This window comes from Arachis hypogaea, chromosome 10, assembly GCF_003086295.3.
Source record: "Arachis hypogaea cultivar Tifrunner chromosome 10, arahy.Tifrunner.gnm2.J5K5, whole genome shotgun sequence".
Lineage (NCBI taxonomy): Eukaryota > Viridiplantae > Streptophyta > Magnoliopsida > Fabales > Fabaceae > Arachis > Arachis hypogaea.
The window spans coordinates 108,731,849-108,757,460 of record NC_092045.1 but is presented as its reverse complement, the minus strand read 5'-3'; the positions used below and the strand labels follow the sequence as shown (position 1 = coordinate 108,757,460).

The following is a 25,612-nucleotide window of genomic DNA, read 5'->3' as shown; positions in this document are numbered from 1 at the left end:
GGGCTCATAAATGGCCCAAGTTTAATTCCACCATCTTTCTTTTTTTTATCAGCAACCAAACTCAAACTAAAGACAAGATGAAAAAAAAGTCTAACTAAAGACCTGCATGCAAGGCATTGGTTTAGTAGTAAAGTTCTTTGTCTTATAATAGGTGCACCTAGTATTGAGATTTGGGTGAAGTCAATAGTAAATGAGAATTCTTGATATTATGTGTATAAGTGTTTAGTATGTGTGAGTATTATAATATTGTAATATCTAATATTAGAGATTGTCTAATTCATTTTAACAGAAAAAAAAAAAGAGTAAAGACCATATGCAGTTAAGGCAATGATATAGTGGAAGATTTGTTGGCTGCCAAGAAAGTTGCACCAGGTTCGAATTCCGAGTTAAACTCAGAAAGGAAAATATAAAACCTATAGTAGTGTGTGTATGACAGTATGAGTATGTATTTTATGTAAGACAAGAAAATATATATATGCAAATAGCTTTGGCACTACAATACCTGCCTTAGCAAAAAATTAGAGTAGTGTTAAGGAGTGTTAGGGCCAATAACTTTTGTAATTTGTAGTTATTAAGTAGTTATCAATAATATTTTTAATAGTGTAAAATTTTATTCAATGATATAAAATTATTCATTTTTGTTTTGCTAGTTATATGCTGACCAGAATTTAATAAAATTACTGTAGTCCTAGACTTTTCTAAATAAAAAAGATTTTACTGTCGATTTTGTAACTTTAACTGAGGACGTGGCAAATTTATGCTTTGCAAACAACTATCAGTTAATATATAATTTTTTCTTTTTATTACAAATGGGTTCAAGCCCAAGATCTAAAGACAGAAGAAGGAAGCTAAACTATGTTATCCTAATCAACTGAGTTAACCTTAATAAGTTGAAATTATTAGAAAAATTAAACCAATTCTAATCATAATCCTAATTCTCTAAAAATTCCATAGGGAACCATTGTCCACATGTCCCATAGAATCATATGCATAATATTCCTGATTCTCAAATGATGTTTGGAACACTTCTCTATTGTTGTACATCAAAGAGAACATGTCAGCATCAAAGTCCGTCTCCTTAGACGCATTACTTGTAGGGGCATTTTCGGAAATATCCCATGTGGCAGGGTTAAGGGTGTCTAAATCTGAAGAATCATAGGATGAAGAATAATAAGGTGGTTGTTGTTCCAAGAAAGGAGTTTCAATGCTATCAACTATGATGTCATCATTATTATTATTATCATCATCACGTGTGATTGGATTTGGATCCTCACTTTGATTATTTGGGTCTGATGAAAAGAATGTTACTTGTGAAGAATCCATCAATTGGGGAAGTTCCTTATTTTCATAAGAGCTGAACTCAACCAATCCCTGTGGTTGTGGAACATGCATTACTTTCTTTTCACTTTTGTGTAGAACTCTGCACAAAGCCCACTCTTTCTGAAATGTAAAAATAAAAATAGAAAATAAAGGAACCATGTTAACAAATACTAAATTCAAATCAAATTAATTTGCATGAATTGTTAATGTTAAATATTTTATTTTATATAGATATTCAGTTATGTATTATTATTATATCAGTATATATAAATGTTAACTCAATTATTAACTATCTAAAAAATAAGCCATACATATGCATGTATAAAATTAATAGTGTAAAAATGAACGAAAGTTGCATGAATATATAGGTATCCGGATATGTATACACCAAAAGTTATCATATATTTTGTGTATAAATAGATGTGTTATTTAAATTATATTTAATATATATTTTATATTATATAATATATATTTTATAATAATAATTAATTTTAATATATATTTAATATGATTGATATATACAGAGTACAAAAATTTTAGAAAATAAAAAGGTACAAATAAGTAGTTATATATATACATAAATTTTACAAAATATATTTCTCAACTAATAAAATACATTTTATGTCAAATTTATCATTAACATAATCTAATAAGTGATATTAAATAAAAAATAAACATTTAAATAGTCTAAATAATTAACTTAATAACTTAAAATACATATTTAAATAATTTTGAACAAAATTTTAAAATAAACAAAATTTAACTAAAATAACATAATTTTAAATTAATTTAAACAAAAAACAGAACCAAATCACATTATATACAAAAAAAATAAAAAATAAATTTAATTAGCCAATTTTAATATTTAAATTTATAATTTATAATTTAAATTAAAAATTTATGATTTAAGGTCTAAAATTTAAGATAAATAGAATAATTTTAAAAAAATTAACTGTTGTTAGCTAAAAAAAGTTTAATGACTTAATATTATTCATACTAAAAATGTACTTTTATAGTTTTCTTTTTTTTTTTTTGTTAAATGTCACGTATATACAACACGTGTATTCATACTTTTTATGTCCAAATACGTTTATATCGACAAAAATAACTACTCCATCAAAAAATATTAATGTAATACTAATTCAAAAGTTATAAATACATGCATCAAATTAAATGACAATATAATATATTTTTTTTCTGACATGGCTGATGCATACTGATTGAACTCTAATTACCTTGGTTGTTTTGGGAAGATTGTATATAGAAGGTTTATTATCGCCTTCCAACCTATATTCATGCATGACCCAATTTGTCTTTTCACCATTTGGAGCTCTTCCTTTGTAGAAAACAAGTGTTTTCTTCATCCCAATAAGTGCTTTTGCTTTTGCATTGTATATCTCTCTGTCTTTTCCTGTGGCCTTCCAGTACCCAGCACCAGTGGCTCTATTTGTCCTTTCACCTGTTGGGTATTTTTTGTCCTTCAAACAGAAAAAATACCATTCTTTTTCTCCCATTTTGCCCCTCCCTTCATTCAAAATAATTAAAATAATAAATAAAAATCACAAATTTTGAACTCAAAATAAATCAAACAAACAACGCTAAATAAAAAATAATATCATTAAAAAATATATTTCTACATATATTTAATTATACACTATAAAAGACACGCTGCATAACAACAATTTTTTAAATATTTTACGACGATTTTAAACCGTTGCAAAATAGATTATCAGCATTTTAAACATCATCTTTTAAGACACAGAAAGAAATTTACAGTAATTTCCAGTAACTATTGGCGGTAGTTTATAACTAAAAAATATAATGCCATAAACAAAAAGTTACTTGTTATACATATTTTCTACTTAAATAGGCATTTAAAAAATTTTCATGAAAAAGTCATTTACATGTTATTTAAATATTCAGAACTAGTTAATCTCATTTATAATATTAAAATTTACATTAAAAAAAGAATGATTGAATAATAATGAATATTTTTAAAATATATTTATTTCAAAGGCACATAATAAAAAGAGAATGAAATGAAAACCCAATTTATTTCTGAAAGGGAAAATAACAATTGAGATACTGACAAGGTAAATCCCAAGGCTCACACTTGTTGAAATCAGCCTCTCCAATAATGGCAGTTGCATAGAAGCAGCTAGCAACAACCTTCTGAGAGAGGTAGTGAGTTATGAGCTCTTCATCTGTTGGATGAAACCTGAAACCTGGTGGCAGTTCAATCTTTGTATTCATTTCTATGTTATTATTTCTATTATTATTGGTCTTGATGATAAAATAATTGATGTATTAAATTGTTATGTAACTGAAAAGAAGGAAAAAGAGAGAGAGAGAATAATGGAAGGAGTAGAGTTGAATGAAGATGTTGTTCTTATTAAATGGTTATAAATAGTGGATTTTATATATATATTTGAAAAATTGGGTGCATAGTTCAGAGAACCTTGGCTTTATAGTTATAGATAGAAAAACTATTGGGAAGTTTCATGCTTTTTATATTTTAGGTTTGTGTCTTTATTACTTTTATGGGATAAATTAAGTTTTGATATCCAAAACTGAAAACTTGACCAAGAACACTTCACCCAATTAATTAGACAGCCTTTCACGTAACTGTTTACATCCCTTGTGTTTTTGTGCATACATATCTCTAGTAATTATCCTTTTACTTCTTGACTCAAACAATGATTCACTAACTTATACATAGCTACTTCTCTATTTTATTTTAATTTTTTTTGTTATTATTTTTTTCCTGGATACTTCTTTGATTTATCGTGTTCGTATGTCGGATACGTTTCGAATACGATACTCATCGACACTCGTCCGATATGCATATTTTATATACCTAACCGCGTTTTAATAAGGAACAAAATTTTTTTAGACACATTTAAACATACCTAAATTTCATCATGTGTCAGCATGTCATATCTTATTTTTAACATGTATTCGATGAATAATTTAAAAATAGTATATATTATTAATTATTAAAATAAAAAATAGTTTAAATATTTTATATAATTAAAAAATTAATTTATATTTTAATATCAATAAAATATTAAAATATAATTATAATTTAGTTAAAAAATACTTTATATCTTTTACATATAATATATCTTATGTTTTATAAAAATTTTAAATTCATGTATTATGTATTTCGTATCATATCGTGTCCCGTATATATACCAATATCCGTAAATCCTAGATTATTATTATACATGTCCCTGTTGATATCCTGTGCTCTCCATTCATATACCTTACAATAAAAATCTATTTTAGAAAATATAAACAGCATATAATAATGAAATTTTAAATTTTTACATAAATTTTAATATTATCCCATAACATAATTTTTTTAAAATATGAAGTTTTTACTCTCGCATTGTACTTTCATAAAAGTTGACCATACATATGATGTGTACATATTACATATTAATTTTTTAGTGTACATATTATTGTTTTTTTTTTTAATTTTAACGCTAAAAGTAAGGGTTAACGCGAATTGAATATGGCCAAAATTTCGATCAAATCTGCACTAAAATCATCATATCGAATTGGATTCAATATCCGTAGTTTTTTTAGTTAGGATCCGATCCGCACATTTACGGATCGGATATCAGATATATCCGCAAAATACAAAAATATTTTTAAAAACTTATTTTTATTAAAAAATATCAATAAAATTAATTTTTTTATTTTTTAAAATACGTTTACTCTTAAAATAATATTAAACATACTTTTCTTAAATAATAAATTAAAATAATACAACATATATGATAATTATTAGTTGAAATAAAACATAAAAAGAATATTTATTTTTTTATTTTTTATTTTTGCGGATACACGGATATGCGAATCGGATATGTGGATACTTACACAAAATCCGCAATCTGATCCAATTATTGTGCGAATATGATCCGATCTGATCCGATAGCCTTACAAATCAAATCCATATCCACAATTTTCGGATCAAATTCAAATAAACACTGCGGATATGCGGATAGAATCCGATCCCCCTAACTAAAAGAAAAAAGGAGTTACCTCCAACCCATTCATTGCTTTACACTTTAATAATTGTGTACTGTTGATATTTATCCACAACAGACGAAAAACCTCACTCTTTTCATCAAAATAAATAAATAAATAAAATAAGAACACACCTCTAGCATGTTATATATATATAACCAACTTTTTTCTCAGGAGAAAAATTGGTCCAGATCAACCTTATCCAGAAGCATGGTCAATATGCATGTTGAAATTATAATTTAAGTACAAATAAATTACGTTAAATGAATAACAAAATTAAAGAAAAAGAAGTGTGTTATAGTTTGGAACAATGTGGGAAGTTTCATAGAAGAAGTTGGTTAACAAACAAATGGAGAAATAATCTAATTTTTATGTATAAATATATTAAATACTTAATATAGTATTTATATTTATTTTTAAAATAATTATTCGTTCGATAAATATAAAAATGAGTTTTATATATATATATATATGATTAGAAGTGAGTCAAGATGAGTCGAGTTAGACTAAACTCAAGCTCAGTTCTCAAAAATTAAGCTTGACTTATAACTCGACTCATTAACAATCGAACTTATTTTGTAAGTTCAAGTTCGACTCAACAAAAGTTCACGAGCTGGCTCAAATAATAGGAACATAGTCTATAATTCTATATCAATAAATTGTAACTTATATATATTAAGAAAAGATCAATTTTATATATTGTCTATCGATCAATTATAAATTTTTTATTTATATCTTACGTTAAAAATATATATAAAAAGACTATAAAATTTTAAATAATTAAAAACATTAATATATATAAAAAATTATATTATATTATATATATATATAATCAAACCAACTCACGAGTTAATTAATGAGTTGAACTTATCCAAGTTCATACCTAACTCATTTAATTTATGAGCTCAATTTTAAGCTCAAATTCAACTCACCAATTCACGAGTTCGGCTTATCAAACTATTAAGGAGTCGAACTTGAACTGACTTAACTCACTTTTACTCTTATATACATGTATATATGTATGTATAAACTTCTTTAATCCGGTACATAAAAAATAAATTTATGTAAAAAATGAAATGTGTAACACCCGCTCTTCCTTTAATCAAAGTTTAAATTTTAATTTTAAATAAGTGGGAGGTTTAAATTTCAAATTGAGAGAAAATTCTATAGCAATGCAATCAAACTCATTTTAGTCAAGTAGCATCCTAGTTTAAATTTATTTAAAAATTTTTAATGTTAGATAAATAAATTATTTTTGTAATTTAGTCTAACCAAATTTTTTTTCTCTCAAACTACTTTAATTTATTTATTGATTTTCTCATTCTTTTACGAAATTCTGTACGGAAAGAGACAGCAACACCGTACTTTGGATCGGAGGTAGATCAAGAAGCTCTGTAAAAAAGAATTCTAGCTCTAAAAGGATTCTAAGTAAAAGAACCGATAGAAAATGATTCTAAAAGACAAAATAATTGAAGTGATTCTTCAATAAAAAAGGATGATTTATAAGCTTTTTAGGATAAAAATAGAGAAGACTCTCAGTTTATATCCCTTCGATTTGTACTCAATACATATGTGGGAGATTATTATTATTGGTTAAGGGAAATAAAATATATGATAATAAGTTCAAAGTTTACTTTGCATGTTTATTTGATATTTCTCTTTAATTATTTGATGCAAATAAAGTCATACTGCATGTCATTGTTTTCAAAATCCCAAAATCGACTAAAGGTAAGTATCCTAATATCATATAATGCTAAATGGGAATTTACATTCTCATCCATTTTTTGATTTTCATACTATCTAAGTATAATGCATCTGGTGAAAACCACGTAACACCTCCTTGAAGCGACATTCAAGTAGGTTTAATTATTGTCTTTTATTAAATTTATAATTAAATTTTTATATATATATTTTTAAAATAAATAGTTAAAAATTTAATTAGATTTTTAATTATAAATATTATTAATTTATAAAAAAATATTATATTAATTTTAATATTTTTTATATTGGTAAAGATCTAATTATAAAATTAAAAATTATGTAGAGATTCAATTAAAAAAATATAAAAATTTAATTATAAATTTAATAAAACTATAAAAATAAATAAAATAATTAAACTCATTTAAGTATAACCCACAAAGCATGCGCACCAGTCCACCACCATGTTCCAATTAGGGGTGTCAAAAATCCTCAGGCAGCGGGGATCCCCGCGGGGAACGCCCAGAACGGGACCTCGATGGCGGGGAATTTTTCCTGCGGGGACGGAGATTGGGGACAAAATTCCCCCGAAGCAGATGCGGGGATCCGAGCGGGGATCCCCGTCCCGTCCCCGTATTCCCCCACAATCCCCGAATGTATTAAATTACTTAAATACCCTTAAGAATTTAGTTTTTATTTTGGTTTTTTAGTCATTTCACTTTGTATATATATATATTAAAAAGTGAAAACCCTAATTTCACTTTCTTCCCAGAATCCCAATTCACAAAGGCATAGAGCGCCGCTCCCTCACCTCTTCGCGAAACCCTTCTTCCCACAGAGGCATAGAGCACCGGCTGCGCCGCGCATTGCAACTCCCTCACCCTGCTCCAGTGCTCCTCGCCTTCCTCTCTGCGCCCTTCCTCTGCGTTCTCTCCCTCGTCCCAGCCAGCCACCTCCGACCACCATCGTCACGGCCTCTGACTACCATCGTCACTGCACCGCCCCATGCGCCATCTTCCGTTCGCCCTCTTCCGCATCGGTCGCCGCTCTTCTCTTCACCGTCATCTCTACCTCTTCGACCATTTCTGTGATTCTATCTTATCCTGGTAAGATTCACTACTCCCCTTCTCTTCTTGTATTTTGGCATTTCACTTTAGATTTTTGTTTTTTTTCATGAATTTGATGGTGATGATGACCTTGGTTGGAGTTGGCTTGCTTAGACAAAATGTTCAGTTGAATATTCATGTTCGTATCCATTGTAGTCATAGTACAGTCTCTCCCCTTTTGATATATCTCTGTTAGCAATTAAAAGAACCCGACATTCACCATTGACGTCAAATCTCACACACTTCAAGTTCTGCTTCTTTTTTCCTTCTCTGATGGAAAACAGAGCACTTCAATGTTATATTATATAGCCCTTTAAACCCAGCAGCTGAGCTCACAAGCCAAGTAGTTCAAACATAAGTTTTCAATTACATATTTATTGTTTGACCAACAAAAAAACAAATAAACATTTATTGAAACTGAAACTTTAGTTGGATGGCTAAATACCTTGTCTCTTAATATATTGCGCTTAAATTTCAGTCTTGGCTTAGAACTCTTAAATGGGAGGAGTAAAAAAAAAGTAGACATTTATATGTTCTTTCTTCTTCTCGTTTTTTCGTTTTTTAATTATAATTTAAAGTTACTGATAGATTTAGAGGCTTATCTAAAAACCTGAACTCAAATGTGTGGTTAAGTCTGTTCTTTGCAAATCCTTTCAAAGACTTTCAAGTTCCAAAGAATCCATTTTCACAATAATTCTTCTCTTTTCACTTGTTGTTACTTATGCTCTTTTAAAATTCAGCATTCTCCATCTTCTTCCCTGATGGAAAACAGAGCACTTCAATGTTTTATTTCTATCAAACATTTATGTTACTTATATTCAAAAGATAATGTTACACTTCACATGGAGTACAACATCAAAAAGGTAACATCTGACTAATCTTGATAATCTAAATGCCTGTTGGAGCCCATATATAGTACAATGTTAACATTTGATTCTGACTAAGACACAATAATAAGCCACAATAAAAAGAATGAGTTTGTATATCAGACTATATACTACTCGACTAGTAAGGTGTTACATATAGCTTACTTATAGTGATACCTAAATTTTATAGTTCTTTTTAATGTAAATGCTAGATAGCAATCTTATTTTCTGTGTTTGGAGACTTTCTCCACTCAGTAACACCCCTGAGATAGAAGTAACATGTAGGCAGCAAAGAATAATTAGCAAAGAATAAATTTTGCCTCTAAATTAGCAAATCTATGATTATGTCAGGGTAAAGCAAATTAGCAAATCTATGATTGGCATTTCAATTATCTAATGCTTCCCTCATATGCATGCTTTTTGGATCTTATTCTGAGTTGATTATGTGTTTTAGTGTTTATGTATTGAATTTGAATTTTAATTTAGTGTTTCTGTATTAAATCTTACTGTATAGGATGGATAGTTTAAGCTCGACTCCTATTGAAAATACTAATGAGGCAGAACCAAGTCAAGATGATGAGGGTCAAGCAATTGAAGTACATGTTCAAGGAACACAAGAAGAAGGACAAGAAGAAACACAAAAGGGAGGGCAAGAAGTTAGCCAAAGTGTGCAAAACAGTCCTAACAAGAAAGGATTAACTTCTGAGGCTTGGAAACATTTTAGGAGGGAGCAAATAGATGGAAAGTGGAAGGCAATATGTAAATATTGCGAAAGAAAGATTGGAGGTGACACGAAGCAAGGAACTAAGCACTTGCATGATCACATTAGAATTTGCCCGATTCGTACTGTTAGGAGACCAAAGCAATCAATATTGAAGACAGTGTAGCAATCATCAGGTTCGACAGGAACGGGAAGGCCAACGGATTCACTTTTGGTTGGAAACTTCACATTTAGTCAAGAGGGAGCACGACGAGCACTCACAAGATGGGTTATTAGGGACGAACACCCTATGTCGTTTGTTGAGCAACAGGGTTTTCATGAGTTTATGGCTGAGACTCAACCTTTGTTCAAATTTTATACAAGAAATACACTGAGAAGTGATGCTATGAAGATGTATGAAGCTGAAAAGGCAATGCTTCTAAAATTGTTGGGAGAAAATTCAAGCCGCATTGCTATAACTACTGATATGTGGAGTTCTGATTGTCAAAACAAAGGTTATATGGCGATTATAGCTCACTTTATTGATGATGATTGGAACTTGCAAAATCGGCTTGTAAGGTATTATTTATGCTTTTAGCATCTTTTAAATATTTGAATTTTTAATGTCATGATTGTTTATTATATTTACATTATTCTAGGTTTGCATATGTACCTGCACCCCATACTGCTGAAGTTCTTAGTGATGTTTTGGTGAATTTCTTGTATGATTGGAATATAGATAGAAAATTGTCAACTTTAACGGTTGATAATTGTAGTACAAATGATGCTATGATTCATCTTGTGCTTGATAAGATTTCACCGTCTAACTTTATTAAGAGAGGAGAATTTTTTCACATGCGTTGTTGTGCTCACATTGTGAATTTGATTGTGAAAGATGGCATGAATGCAATATATGGTTCTATTGAAAAAATCAGAGATAGTGTTTCTTTTTGGATTGCAACACCGAAGAGGAAAGAAAAATTTGAAGAGACTTGTAGGCAATTGAATATTAATTATAGGAGAAAGCTTGCACTTGATTGTAGAACTAGATGGAATTCAACTTATCTAATGCTTACTTCTGCTTTGTCATAGAGAAGTTTTTGAGCGTTTAAGACATCGTGAATCTCTGTATAAAGTTGTACCATCTGATGATGAGTGGGAAATGGCAAATGAACTTGTGGATAAATTAGAAGTCTTTTATAGTGTGACTGAATTATTCTCTGGCACTTTATATCCAACGACAAATTTATACTTTCCCAAGGTGTGTGAAATGATATTGAACTTAAACGAGTGGTTGCTTAGTCCCAATGAGATGATTCATAGAATGGCAACAAATATGATTAGTAAGTTTGAAAAGTATTGGAATCAAATTAATGAAGTCATGGCTGTGGGAGCTATCTTAGACCCTAGGTATAAAATAAAGTTATTGAAATTTTTTTTCCTAAAATATATGGATCTCAAAGTGAGAATCATCTGAGTAAGGTAAAGAAAATGATGGAAGAATTAGTAAGTGAATATCAACTTAAGGTTAGGGTTAAAAGAAGAGCAACAAATAATGATAGTTCAGCTTTTACTTTGAATGTTGGACATGATGAAGGATCTTCAAAGAGAAGATTTAACTCTATCTACTTGCAATTTGTGGAAGATACATCTGAAGACTGTGTTGCAAAAACTGAGTTGGATTTCTATTTGGAAGAGAGTGTTATGGTAGATAAAGCAAATTTGGAAAAATTTGACATTTTGGACTACTGAAAAAATATTGGAGTGAAATATCCAACTTTACAAAAGATTGCAAGAGATTTTTTAGCCATTCCCATTTCTACTGTTGCCTCAGAGTCTGCTTTTAGCACTGGTGGTCGAGTTATACATCCACATCGCAATAAATTGGATTATGAACTTGTTGAGGCGTTAATTTGCACTCAGCATTGGATACACTCTTCAGGTAAAAGTACTAATAACTCAAATTTTATCTCCTATTAAAATTCAATTTCATGTTAAATTTAACTCTTGTGAATTGTTGGTTTTGATATAATGTAGGTAAATCAGGGTCGAAAATTCCAATCCCTTGGGACTATGTGATGGATATAGAGATTTAGGAGTTTAGGTAATTATTTTTTTATTATGTCAAATTCTTATTAAATATATGGTATTGTTTATAATGTATGTTAACATATTCATGTTTGTGTCGTATTTTAACAGAGAACATGGAGTTGTTTGTTGGAAGCTGAAGACTTTATTTTATGACTTTTTTTAACAATGGAAGTTGTATTTTAAAATTTCATTTTATGGACTATGATAGCTTGATTTTATATTTCTTTACTTGTAAGTTGTAATCTTGGATTTTGTGTTGTAATTTTCATTTTGTGGACTATGTTAAACTTGATTTTGTGTTGTAATTTTTATTTGGTGGTTTTTTCTATGTTTTTTTTTATTTTTTATGGTAATTTTCATATAAATGTTCAATATAAGCAGATGGGGAATGGGAACCCGCGGGAAACACGGAAAACGTGGAGAATGGGATGGGGGCAATTATCCCCCATGGTGGAAAATGGGGCGGGGACGGGGACAATATTTGAGGGCGGAGACGGAGAGCAGGGAGGCATCCCCCGCCCCGCCCCGCCCCATTGACATCCCTAATTCCAATACTATTTATCTAGGTTGCTATCTTGAAGAGGCCAGGTTAATTTCTAACCATCAATCAACACTTTTGGTGAATACCAACCTATTAAAATGGTATATGGAGCATGCATGTGGTGGCATGGGGTATTGAATTTAAATCTTTTTACTATTAATGTACCAAAAATAAAAATATTTTTACTTTTAATTTAAAAAAAGAGTAACTTTTAAAGTATTTATAAAAATATTTTTTTAAGTTAATTTATATTTTCAAAATTTAATGAAGAGTTTAGTATAATTTCATTATTTATTATATTTATAGCTATTAAAAACTTTTTAATTGTTAAAATCAATTTTATCAAACACATTTTTTATAATTTTTACATATTAAAAGTTATTTTTATTTTAATTTATCGGATATACACAACTTTTAATTTTTTCTAAAAAAAAATACTTTAAAAAAATTAAAATTTTATCAAACCGATTCATAGTGCAAAGCAGCAAGATATTTTTTATAAACTAAAGTTATAATTTGAGGAGAAACGATCTCTTATGAAGCAAGTGTTTAGCTGGAAAACTCGTCAATAGATATGTTCAATTAAAGTGTGTATATATACCTTCCATTTTGAGCTAAACTATGTAATGCACGTTTCATATGTTTGATAAAAAATAGAAGGGAAGAGCCAAAGCAAGTCTTGTTCTTATCAATATCAATAGAAAAAACAAAAGGGAAAGAAAAAATAAATATCCTACCCACAATAATCAAACAACTATTTAATTTAAATTAGATATAATATTTGGGGATCATTTGTATGAAGGTTGAATTTTCTTAGAAAATAGTTTCTTTTCATAAATAATATTTAATTAAAAAAATTAGTTCTTCTTTAAGGTATTTTAAATTTAATACCCCACTAAAATTATTAAAATTCACTATTCACAAATTTTCTAAAGGCGAATATATTAATATCATACAATTATTTTGAGAGCCAATTTTGTTTATTTTATTTCAGTAATGAAAAATCTGACTCTAAATTGAAATAATAAATTTCATATTATGTTAAGTCTACATCTCAAAGTTATTGGAATTTGCACACTCTCTTTTAATTTTATTTTGTTTTTTCCCTCTACTTTTCAAAAGTTATAAATCCCTTTAAAAGTTACAAATAATTATTTATATGAATTACCATCCAAAGTTTTTAACTTATACTACTTTAATAGGAAAAAAGATCATCTAAACCCTAAATCCTACAACAACAGTGAGTTAGTAAAATAACATTTCGTTAATTACTCTTAATGTATAGACTTGATCTATGAAGCACGGACAATTTGCTGAGTTGCTGTGTCTGCGTATCAGACACATTTCGAACACGACACTCACCGACACTCGTCCAACACGCGTGTCTGCTGTGTCCAAATCATGTCTCAATAAAAAATAAAAAATTCTTCTCCGGACACACTTGGACACACCTAAATACCATCACGTGTCAACGTGTCCAGTCTTATTTTTAATATATATTCTTAAAATAAATTTAGATATATTTAGATATAGTATATATTATTATTTATTAAAACAAAAAATATTTTCAATACTTAATATAATTAAAATAAAACATTAAAAATAATCTAAAAAATTAATTTATATTTTAATGTCAATAAAATATTAAAATATCATTACGGTTTATCTAAAAAATACTTTATATTTTATATGTATGCGTGTCCCCGTGTCATGTAAGATTTTAAAATTCGCGTGTCGGCGTGTCTCGTGTCGTTTCATGTCCCGTGTCAGTGTCCGTACATCATAGGAGTTGATAATGTATAGTTTCTTTTTTATTTTATTTTTTTGTCAGATGCCTCAAAATGAATTAGTTTCATGCAAAACATATATTTTTTTTGTTTCCTATGATACTCTTCTATTCGACGAATCAAAAACTAATGCTTTGCAAATTGAAATTTCATTTAAAGTTACATGTAAAACAGATTTTTTTTTTTTTATTCATGGACAAAACATATTTATCATCTGGAATCTTACCTAAATTTTTATTTTGGGCTCATATAAATCTTTATTAAGGGCCCATATTAATTTGAAAAAAAAAAGTTCACCATGAACAATTTATTTTGTAAAACAAATTCCCATCAAAAGAAAAAAGAAACTTTAAAATAATAATTTAGTTTCTTTTTTCAACAATGTGAGTGAGAGCTTGATGGCTTAGTATTCGATTTCTTAACCAAGAGATCAGAAGTTTGAATCCAATATTAAGCATAAAAAGTATTCAGGGATCAATCTTTTGCTCCTAATAAGTAGATGACCAATGACAAAAGGATTAATAATATTAGATTGATAGAATGTGTTATGAAAAATGCATATTACACTAAATATTTTTGTTTTTTTAATCAACAAAAAATATAAAATATTATACGCATTTTAATTCTAATAAAATATTTTCAATCTGACAAGCCAGTGATTAATCTGTAGTCGCAAATTTGATGAACTCTATTTAAAGGTTTACTGATAAATTTTTAAGATTTACTTAAACAGACTAGTGACCAACCCAAATTGGTTTACTAAATATTTTATTTCTAATGGATCAATGATCATCAGTTAATTAATTCACTGTACTCTATCAATAATTTATTAACTACCATGAGATCACCTAACAAAAGCGTTGACTTTTTTCAGAAAGACTTATTATATATAATATTCCAATTTGATGGCTCTCTTATACATACCTAGTCTACTCTAATATAATATTTCAAGATAAACACATCAAGTACTGATTCAAGTTTTTGGAAGAAGAAGAAGAAAATGGTGATGAGGCAGAATATTAATTCTCTTGTAATTGGATCAATTGGAGCAGCACTGACCTTGGTAGCATATTCACAAACATTGATATCACCAACTCAATGCATCACTCTTGGCCTCTTTGTCCTCATGTTTGCCTTGCTTATAAGGGAAGGTCTCATATCTTTTTGATTCTATATATTGTGTGTGTAATTTAATTTGTTGAAAATATATATAGTAAAGACTGAAGAGTTTAATTTCTTTTGAAAATTTTCAGACTTAATTATTATTTTTACTTAATTTTTCTTGCTCCATGTTTTAATTGTTCATCAATCATAGATTCATAGCCCGTGAAACGTGATAGGGTTGAAGGAAAAAGACCTAATGTAATTTACAAACTGTTTGATTTCTTTCTTCTTATGTATCAGTAAATAGGAATTGCCTTTATTGAAGCTGGTGAAATAAATATTGGGTTAATTAGAATGGTTCTATTTATCTCTCCCCTCTCTCTATGTATAATTTATTTGATTTTGTTTTCCATATAGAGAATTTTATATTTTTGATAATTATCTAATCAGATTTATACATTTAAATAATTTTTTAAATAACAAATTAAAAAATTAATTATATTTATTAATATAATAGTATACAATTAATTGTCAGTACAATACTCTTTTACACTGTTGGTAAAAATTAAGTTTATGTATACACTTATTTACTCTTCTTCGTTCTTATATATAATCTATTGTTTTCGTTTTAATTTCTAAATACACAAACAAACTAACCATCACATTCTTTACAGAATATTTTTGAGTTATAGTTTTTGGTGATATTAGAATTGAATAACGAGTTTAATTAAGATGTGTTCTTAGTTCAGGATGTTAGGTTATTATTATTCTATTAGTAGAATTTTTTAATATTTAGTAAATACATAGATGTATAAAAATTTAAAGTTTATAATTTTTATATAAAATATTTTTTTAATTAATAATTTTAATATATATTTTTGAGACACATGTTAACTTAATTCTTAAATAATATAATTGATTATTCAAACACTAAATTGAACTATAATCTCACTTCATATATAGACTAACCTGACAATTTTAAAACCTTAAAGACATATATTGAAACAAACAAAATCAGTAATAATTAAATTAAAAGTTTTAATTTTTTTTTTCTTTCTTTTGTCCATTTTAGTTCTAAGTTTTTACCCATGTGACAGCATTGATTGTTGACCATTGAAAATCATGTTCTTAACAGTTGAAATATTAATTGTATGACTGGTCATAACTGCAACTCTGCAATACAAATGCATGCTTTATTTCCAAATATAGAACCCACTGTTTCTCATCATCAACTTTGAGGAAATTCTTTCTTTCTATTATTCATTTCATCGAAATACTCCTACTTCCCAAGATTTTCTTATGCCCATAATTAATCCTTAATATTATTCTTTAATTTTCACATATGAGAAAGCAAATTGTAATTACAAACTAATTTTTATTTGTTTCACATATATTTAATTTTGGATTAATTTATATCTGTTTGAGGAGTGATTCTAATAATTCTATGTACTCTATGTACTCTAATTATTTTACTTTATTGTGTTGAGCTTTTTAGTTAAAAAAATTACCAACTATTATTTTTTTTATCCTAAATCATCACCGTCCACCAAAATAAATAATTAATAATAATGGATTGAATTCTAAAGCAAGAGTTCACAACTAATTAATACTAATGGAAAAATTTTAAATATACCTAGAACACTAGTATTTCAGTAATTTTAACCTTAATTTTAATTAATATATTATATATATTTTTTATAATTAAAATCAATTAAATTAATAATAAAAAATGCTTTAATATTTCACTAAACAAAACTACAAATGTTAAGAAATGTTAATAAAATGCTTACTTCCGAAACATTGAGACTAGCAACGAGATGGATGTTAACATGATACACCTGCAAAATTCAGCAAGTCAAATCAAAGAAATCATTATGAAAAAAAAAAAAAACCAATAATTTATAGCTTCATTTTGTACACATATATATGAACCTAGATACTACTGTTTTTAATAAGTTATGTCATGTATGTTGTTCTCAGCTAGCATTTGTGCAATTATTAGTTGATCAATCTCACCATTGATCGTCATCCTCCCAAAGAATCAAGTGCTATATGCTATATCGTCAAAAATCTAGCATGAGAGAATCAGGCCTTAATGTAGCCAAAGACGACTTGCCGACCAATGAACTAATGAAATTGTCATGCCTAGTGAATTGTAAAATAATTCTAGGAGTTTATAGAAATTATCAAGATAAAGGTAAACTTGAAATAACATATTAATAGTAGATTAAAACTCTAAATCAACAGATATTATTATACAAAATTTTGAACATTAAAAAAATGACAATGAAAGGAGTTAGCAAGTATCATTTCTGAAAGAATATGCCGGCAAGTCATCCTTGGCTGCAATGCATGGCCTCATCCCCACATGCAAGACACTAGACGAAATTTGGAAAAACCAATTCAGGAAATTAAAAAAGAGCATCAATGACTGCCATAGTTACACAACAGCATTCCTTATTTGAAGAAAACAGAGAAATAAAAGAAGCATGAAGCATGGATTATCCTCATAGAGGAGAAGAAGTGGATTGGACTTGAGTAATGCATTTGGGTTTGAACTTTGAAGCACAGAAAGAGTAAGGTTACTGGCCAAACTTTATATAAAGAAGAAATTGATTTCATATGATACTACCTGCCACTTGGATTGGGATTGCAAGTTGTCAACTAGAAGCATTAATAGTTGTATCACTCCTGAAGAGGGGGGCAGCCCAAAATAACTGGGCAATTGTTGTCATTTATCCAAAGGGGAAAAAATGTGAAAATGATGTGTAATCCGGAGGATTCTTATTGCTGGATTTGATGTGACTTTGCATGGCTAAATAACCTCACACAAATACAAATAATTTTTTACTTCACACTTCACATTGATACTCCTATGCAAATTCTCCTAAACAATCTTCTATATAAAAATAAAATAGCAAGGCCACCCTTGGTGTATTGAAATATTTAAAAAGAAAACATAATATCTTAATTCGACCATGCTAAGATATTAGTTGATGGTAAAACAAAATATATTTAAAAAAAAATAAATAGAGATTTTTAGGAGTATAAATCATTTTACTTTTTAGTAGATGTGCACCCACCCCACCACCCCTAGTTCAGAGTAGCTTCTCTTATCACCCCCCTCTATGGATCATTTAAGAGCTGATATAGACTTAAATTCAACACAGCATCTTACATGTACTATAGATTCAGTTGAAAAAGTGATTTTATCAATTGGGTTAGGTGTATCTAATTTACTAGAATTCGGCTGTATAGAAAGAAGGAAAACATCTGAATGTTGTGTAGTAAATGGTAAACTTACCTCTGGAAAAGCTTAGAACTCATTTTTAAAAAACACCAAAGCTTGTAGCATAGTAACATATGATTGGAACTGTGCACTGCAGCATATTTTATTAGATTTCGCTTTAGAAACGCATTTGTTTAGTTATGCTGCCATGTAGCATGTTATACGTCGTTTTAAATAAAAATAAAAATAAAACTACAACAGATAAATCCAATTTTTGCAGTTTTACTATTTTTAAGATAAAAAAAAAAAGTATTCATCATTTAGGTCTTCAACTCTTTCCATGGTTTAATTTTTGAACATTACCCTTGATACTTCCCATAAATACTGAAACACAGTAAAGTACCATAATATGGTTGACGGGAGAGAACCTTGTCCTAACCGATCAAATATCAAATAATGGATTGAGCTACCAAGTAGCAATCCTTTTGATAGAGTCCAAAAAGTAAACATTCCATTGGAGACCCACGTGTTATCTTTATACGGCAGACGAATGAACACACGGGGCATATTTGATTCTCTATATTTTGGGGAGTTAAATCCAATCAACTTAAATTGAGATCCTCGTCCCCAAACCAAAAAAAAGGGATTAAACTGAGAACTACGACATAATTCCAGCCAGGGACAGCGAGCTTTCAGATCTGAAACTCAAAACTATTATCACAACCCACAAATGTCATCATCAGAAATGCTTAGCAACATTATCTAGCAGTGCTAAAACATGATTCGATAAATATAAAAATCTTCTTTTGCGGTTTACAACATAGATTTCTTTGGCGCAGAGTTTGCAAGGGATCAAACTACCAGGAAATTTAAAGCAATAGAACAATAGAATAAATCTGGGAACCAAATGTTAGCATTTTCCCAAAACATAAGGGAACCAACAATTCATCATTAGCTCCCCACAAAATAATCTTACACCCAGTAAGGCCTGCCATATGGAATTTCACAGAAGAAATCAAGTTGCATTAGGTTAAAACAACATATCAGCATAAACAATTAGGCACCGGAGTTCAATTTTTGAACAATATCTCCACAGATCATCAAGGGGGCATGCCAACATATTCGATTTAGCTTTGGGAAGTGCATGACACCAAACATGAAAAGAACGTTGGGGCTTGGGTACTAGCTAGAATACCTTCAAACCTTGTAAAAGGTCAACAACACACAGACAGTAATTAAGAAGACTAACATCTATGCACTGTGCGGAAATCGATTGACCTAAAAAACACCGATGTGTTCTTTTCTCTTTTTTTTTTTCAATTTTATTTTATGAATAGCTAGCAGGTACTCTAAAATGGTTTGAGCAATAAAAAACAAGGCAGCTGGATTCTAATAAAGTTAAAAACAAAAGAAAACCCTACAGTGCTTAAATAATTAGGAATATCTTAGGCATATATCCTATTGGCTGATTGTCAACGATCATTTAAGTAATCTGATGCTTTCCTTAACCAAGTAAGTCTTGAATCCTTAGCCAAGTTAATTCTTGATTTGAAAATTCATTTAACAGCATAACTCAGAGCAGCTTTCATACCTTTTAATGGAAATGTGTAGTACCAAAAAGTAATCAACATCATGCATAAGAATGAATTTTCACAGTAAACTAATGTGAAACACCTTTACCTGCTTTAGATGATATAGGCAAACAGTAGCACCTGCAATAAAGATGAAACCAAAACTACACCAAATTCTAAAATTTAAGGTCAATTGCGAAGAAATCAGTGTCGTATCATAAAAGCTAAATACTGCAGGTGACAATGAACCGTCAGAAAACAAGACCCAAAATCAATCATACAAGTATACAAGTGTGGGATGACTGTAGCTACATGGTAATCTCAGTTCGGACGACAAATGAACCAGAAAAAGACAAAATAGAAACAAAGGCAAGCCAACTTTGTAGGTTCTTGGGAGCATAAGTTATCAAGCTTGGAAGGTAAGGTAAAATGGACATGGCCAATTTCAATAGTCTCCACATATAGGTTTGGTCCTCTAGGTAGATGCATCAAGGTGGGCCATAAGTTTGTCAAACCCTGGTTCATCTGGTCTTCTGGTTTAGGCAGTAGGCGGGCTGCAGGCTTCACAGATCTCAGCTGTTTGGATGGGAAGGGAAAGGGAACAAAGGGAAAAGAAGAGCATCAGAATTCTAAATGGGTCACCGGTCAGAGTAAGATATCATCACATCAATCTCTTATACTAATGTGACTGCCTTATAGGAAGTTGCCAGATAAAAGAGAGTGAAAATAGAAACATACCTGCAGACACGCATCAAGTTTAATAAGCATGATTTCTCCTCCTAGAAAGACTGCTCTGACTAGACAACCTGGCAACAGATACTATCAGAACTGACCATTCAGGAACACTTGAAATAAAAGGGAAAAACATATCAGTAGCTGTGGTTTCTTCACAAAAAGATACCAAATAAGGAAACTTCTAACTTCATTCCAGAAAATATTCAGCATCAAAGAGCTTTCTATAAAACATTTCCTGGTAAATGATGTTATCCAAGAGGATATATTAAGTTCAAAACATCTTATAGTACTGCAAATTTTGAACTTTTATAATAAGGGAGAAAGAAAAAACTACCTTAACAAGTTTCAAACAGAGACCATACTGGTGCAAAACGAAACTCAGTCATACGAAAATAATCACAGCAGTAATCTTTTATTCAAAACTAGAGAAGTCATCATATGACGGCTTCATTCAAAGAAGATAATAGTCTACAGTGACAATTGTACGTGATGGACATGAACATAAAACTAAAGGAAAAATTCAGATAACAGTGAAGGTTGGCTACCCAGTGCTAGGCCGTCCCAAAGAATAACTTCCATAAGCCCCATAGAGACTGCTGCCACCAAGCTACAGGTAGATGGAAACACATTCAAACATCAAATGAGAAATATTAATTTACTCAACAAATTCAACTATGTTATGTTTTTCCTCAAACTTTGTGTACAAGTACCTGTGAGCCTCCATAGCTTCCATATGCATCACCAGCTGCTAAATCACTAGAGCCTCCATATCCACTTGAATATGAATGTCCACGCCCATGTCTTTTACCCTCTCTACTATCATAGCCATCTGATCCATCAGCTGAAACAGGAACATATGGCAGGACTGGAAGGAATGTGTTGACGGCACCCTCCCTATCAAAAATATTTGCTCTCAACCGTGTAAGCACTTGCACAAGAGCCTCCTTAGCAACATCAAGATCTCCTGAAATCTAATCAAGGGGCAGAAAAAGATAAAAACAATTATGGGACAGAATGTTTGCACCATTATTGTACAATCTAAAACACTACCAAAATAAAGCATGACAACACCCTTACCTGTACCATTTCATCATCATCAGATGCAATTTTCGGAAGATTGTCCTTTGACAGGATACGTATGTTAGCTTTTGTAAGCCTTCTCATCTCAGTTATGATAGATCCTCCTTTACCAATAAGGCAACCGATTCGAGAGGTAGACACTAACAGTCTGGTAGTGAAAGAGATGATTCCCGAATCTCTTTCAACTTTCTCACTGCAACGCGGTTGCAAGCGCACAGCTGCTCCTATTGTTGGAGAAAATGTTTCTTCAAAGAACTGAGATAGCAAAATTTAACAAACTATCACAATAGAGAACAGAATCATCTATAAATATCACCTGAGAATTCAACAAGAATACTTCAAAAGAATAAAATGAAAAATTGTACACTACATAATAGATAATCTACCTCTTGTTGCAATCGTTAAATACTTCAAAAGAATAAAATGAAAAATTGTACACTAGGTAATAGATAATCTACCTCTTTTGTTGCAATCGTTATTAAGCATTCATCAGCTTCACTTGTTGAACTATCAACTTTTATTGTTGCCCCAGACTCTTGTCTAATTTGATTGATTATAACACCGCCTTTTCCTATGACACCGCCAATGTTACCAATTGGACACACCAATCGAACAGAAAATTCCTTTGAAGATGTTTCATCCCTTGGAGCTGAGTACAAGGACCGTGGCCAATCACCTGCTTCCCCTTTATACCCCCCATATGCACCCATAAGAGGAGCTATCCCCACAATTGGAGCCCCTGCAGTTGGACCCATAAGTGAGCCACCAGCAGGGTATACACTCGGAACAGCAGAAGTAAGCAGATGCTGAGATCTTGAAGGGTTATCATGAAGTCGAGATGCAATTTGATAAAGAGCCTTCTTGACAACAGCAGCATCACCAGAAATCTGGAGTTGCAATAACAATACAAAGCATATATATTAAAGAAAAGTACATGATGATGATACTTTCTAGATATCTAACATCATCCAAAAATGTATATAAGAAAGAAAACTTGGGAAGAAAATTTGTTATCAAGCCATCCAAATAGGGAGTAAACTACTAGCCTCATTGCCCCAATAAATAGTGAAGTGAATAAGAACTGAAAAATCAGCTCAAACAAATCATATTCATATAATTAATATTCATAGTAAAAGGAAAGCCAATGAATGCAATAAGCAAGTAAAGCAAGTCCAGTTTACCTGCACAAGTTCATCAGAGTTCAAGGCACACAAAGGTAAATGTTCATCCTTCAATATACGAATCTGTGCACCAGTATCACTACGTATGCTCTGTACTATCTGCCCACCTTTTCCAATGACACAACCAATCTGATCAGACGGAACTAACAGCTTAGCATGTACTTGGTGACCAATATCATCGTCCAGATCACCATGTAAGTCCTCAGCAATCACTCTGTCATGAATCTTAAAAAGAGCATCCATAGCAGGAGACACGTAATTGCCACTATCCTCAAAAGCATTAGTCTCATCGCTGACACTGTAGATAGTAACGACTCGCTCATCACAACCCGATACAGTCTCACCAATCCTAATCTTCGATTTAGTGTCTATCCTCAATTGCTTAACAATCTCACCTCCCCTACCAATGACACTGCCAATCTTTCTGGCAGGGCACAAATAGCGATACACAGTGTCTTCTGGATCAATCACAAACTGCTCTCTGTCATCACCTGCATTCCTCCTCTTATTTCCTCCATTTTCATAGTCAGAATGCGGACGGGGACGCTTACCATAATTGCTCCTATGGCCAGCCATCAGATCAAAATCTTGATACCCTGCAAAAGTTTCACAAATTGCAACACAAAGGTCAGAAAAGAATGAACAATAAAGTAATTAGGCCAAAATTCTACTTCAAAACTTTGACAGCAATCAACAACAAAAATATAACGTCAGATAAACTACACAACCATGCCCAACCCCAAACAATTTATTCAATCAAACACATCACAAAATTCTCAAAAAGAGAGTGACATCATCTATTGATAAATGATTCAAAGTTGACCAATTTCCGAAAGCATAAAGCGGAAAACATCGGCATTTTAGGGTTAGTTATTTCAGCAGAAATCACGATCAAAAAGTCAAATTCCCAAAGTACCAATTAAGGAGAGAAAAATAAAGGAAAATATTTACACGACGAACAAGATCCATATTTTATTGCCTTGCAGAGAGCAACTAAAATCAAATTTAAGGAGTTTTGTTTTGACAACTCTAATATTGATACAGATATGGCTGGGAAATATAGCAAAAATAAATAAATAAAAAACCTTTTGGAATGTAATGCAATGCGTGGGAGGGAAGAGAAAACTAAAGAGGAAGAAAGTGGAAAGGGCAAATACGAAGAAAGGTTCAGATCTGAGAGAGGAACGAGGATTACAGCAGAAGGCAGAAAAGGGTGTTGACGCTTCAACGCAGTCTTGAACTCGTCGTTTCGCTTCGTTTAGAACGTGAGACCAAGAGACGAAGGTAAAATTAATACTCTGCAAAATTTTTTTTTTTTTGGACTGGATGCAAAATAATTTAATTAAATAGGTGTGTTTGGATGAGCTTTTAAAAGAATATTTATTTTAAGTTTTTTTTTAAATTTTATTAAAAAATAAAAATAATTTTATTTTTAGATATTTCGTATAAAAAAAAAATTTATCTATTAAATATATTTGAATATAATAATATTAAAATATTTTATTTATTTATTTATTATATGAAAAATATTTTTTTAAGAAAAAAGTTTAAAAAAATATATAAATTATAGTTTTCTAAAAAAATTTTTTTTAATTTTTCTAGTATTTTTATTTTTACTATTAGAAATTTATCAAACATGCTAAAAAAAATTTTTATTGAAAATTTTTTTATTAAAATAATGATGCCTAAACAAACACTAAGACTTTAGAAATTCTTAAAATTTTATTAATTTAAGAGGCTAATATCATCATATAATATAGAAAAAATTTTAAGTGTACCTGAAACAAGTGTTTTAGTTGTTTTAACCGTTGATTTCAATTACTATATATTATATTTATTTTATAATTCAGATTAACATTTAAAACAATTGAAACACCGTTAAAATAATTGGAACACCGAAATTTTAGGTACACTAAAAATTTTTCCTATAATATATAGGAAGCGATTCTGATGTTCTGGTGTACTTGAGAGGAAGATTCAACTTACGTTAATTTTTACTATGTAGATATATATAAGTTATTCCAACGGTAAAGATAGATGGAACTCTTCCTTTAGTGGTCTAGAAGTGAAGAAAGCTCACCGAGGTCATGCAACTGGTTTTGTAGTTCTTCAGTACCTATGCGTGAAAAATCCAGAAGAAATGTTATGGTTTATATGGACACTCTTTGTCCAATATGACTGTGCCATAGTTGTTTCCACTCTTGTCATATATCACCTGCTTTGTAATAAGTAATTATTGGGATCACTCCTTAAACAACTTCTAACTATATTTGCCCCTATCTCAACATGGTAAGAGAAACTTTACAATGCATTGGAGGCTCATGAAACATGAAATATTCCTTACAAAAAGAAGCAGAAATTCTATTACTCTTTTGTCCTAAAGAGACAGTTCTATTACAAACAAAATATCCTCTATACACGATGCAACATCAACATAGTAGGATATTTAAAGATGTCGCCTATAGATGAAAAAAGTTGTCTCAACAATCTTGCCAAACATCTTACTTTTTGCAATAAACCTGATATCAGGAATTATTGAAGTACTTTCTCTCTGCCAAGAAAAAGACA

At 30.2% G+C, this 25,612-nt stretch overlaps 2 protein-coding genes across 7 annotated transcripts; both read right to left on the bottom strand.

Annotated features, from left to right (window-relative positions):
• Positions 1-754: 754 nt before the first annotated feature.
• LOC112718351 (NAC domain-containing protein 92) lies at positions 755-3,750 on the bottom strand. 2 transcript variants are annotated; one of them, XM_072205402.1, is made up of 3 exons: positions 3,432-3,750; positions 2,556-2,845; positions 755-1,440 (listed from the first exon to the last, which is right to left on the bottom strand). In XM_072205402.1, exons 1-3 carry the CDS (start codon positions 3,571-3,573, stop codon positions 940-942), a joined length of 933 nt encoding a protein of 310 aa, XP_072061503.1. In that variant the 5' UTR covers positions 3,574-3,750; the 3' UTR covers positions 755-939. The 2 variants fall into 2 exon arrangements, with proteins under 2 accessions (XP_072061503.1, XP_025625914.1); XM_025770129.3 differs by having other exon boundaries at positions 3,411-3,741.
• Positions 3,751-20,241: 16,491 nt separating this feature from the next.
• On the bottom strand, positions 20,242-24,392 carry LOC112716412 (KH domain-containing protein At4g18375). Of its 5 annotated transcripts, none has more exons than XR_011866907.1 (8): positions 24,130-24,392; positions 23,045-23,640; positions 22,322-22,750; positions 21,861-22,118; positions 21,494-21,754; positions 21,118-21,390; positions 20,787-20,893; positions 20,242-20,624 (listed from the first exon to the last, which is right to left on the bottom strand). XR_011866907.1 is itself a non-coding variant. In XM_025768317.3 (8 exons), exons 2-7 carry the CDS (start codon positions 23,618-23,620, stop codon positions 20,806-20,808), a joined length of 1,635 nt encoding a protein of 544 aa, XP_025624102.1. In that variant the 5' UTR covers positions 23,621-23,640; positions 24,130-24,392; the 3' UTR covers positions 20,242-20,624; positions 20,787-20,805. The 5 variants fall into 5 exon arrangements, 3 of the variants coding, with proteins under 3 accessions (XP_025624102.1, XP_025624104.1, XP_025624103.1); XR_011866906.1 differs by having other exon boundaries at positions 24,240-24,382; XM_025768317.3 differs by having other exon boundaries at positions 20,787-20,854; positions 21,329-21,390.
• Positions 24,393-25,612: the final 1,220 nt, after the last annotated feature.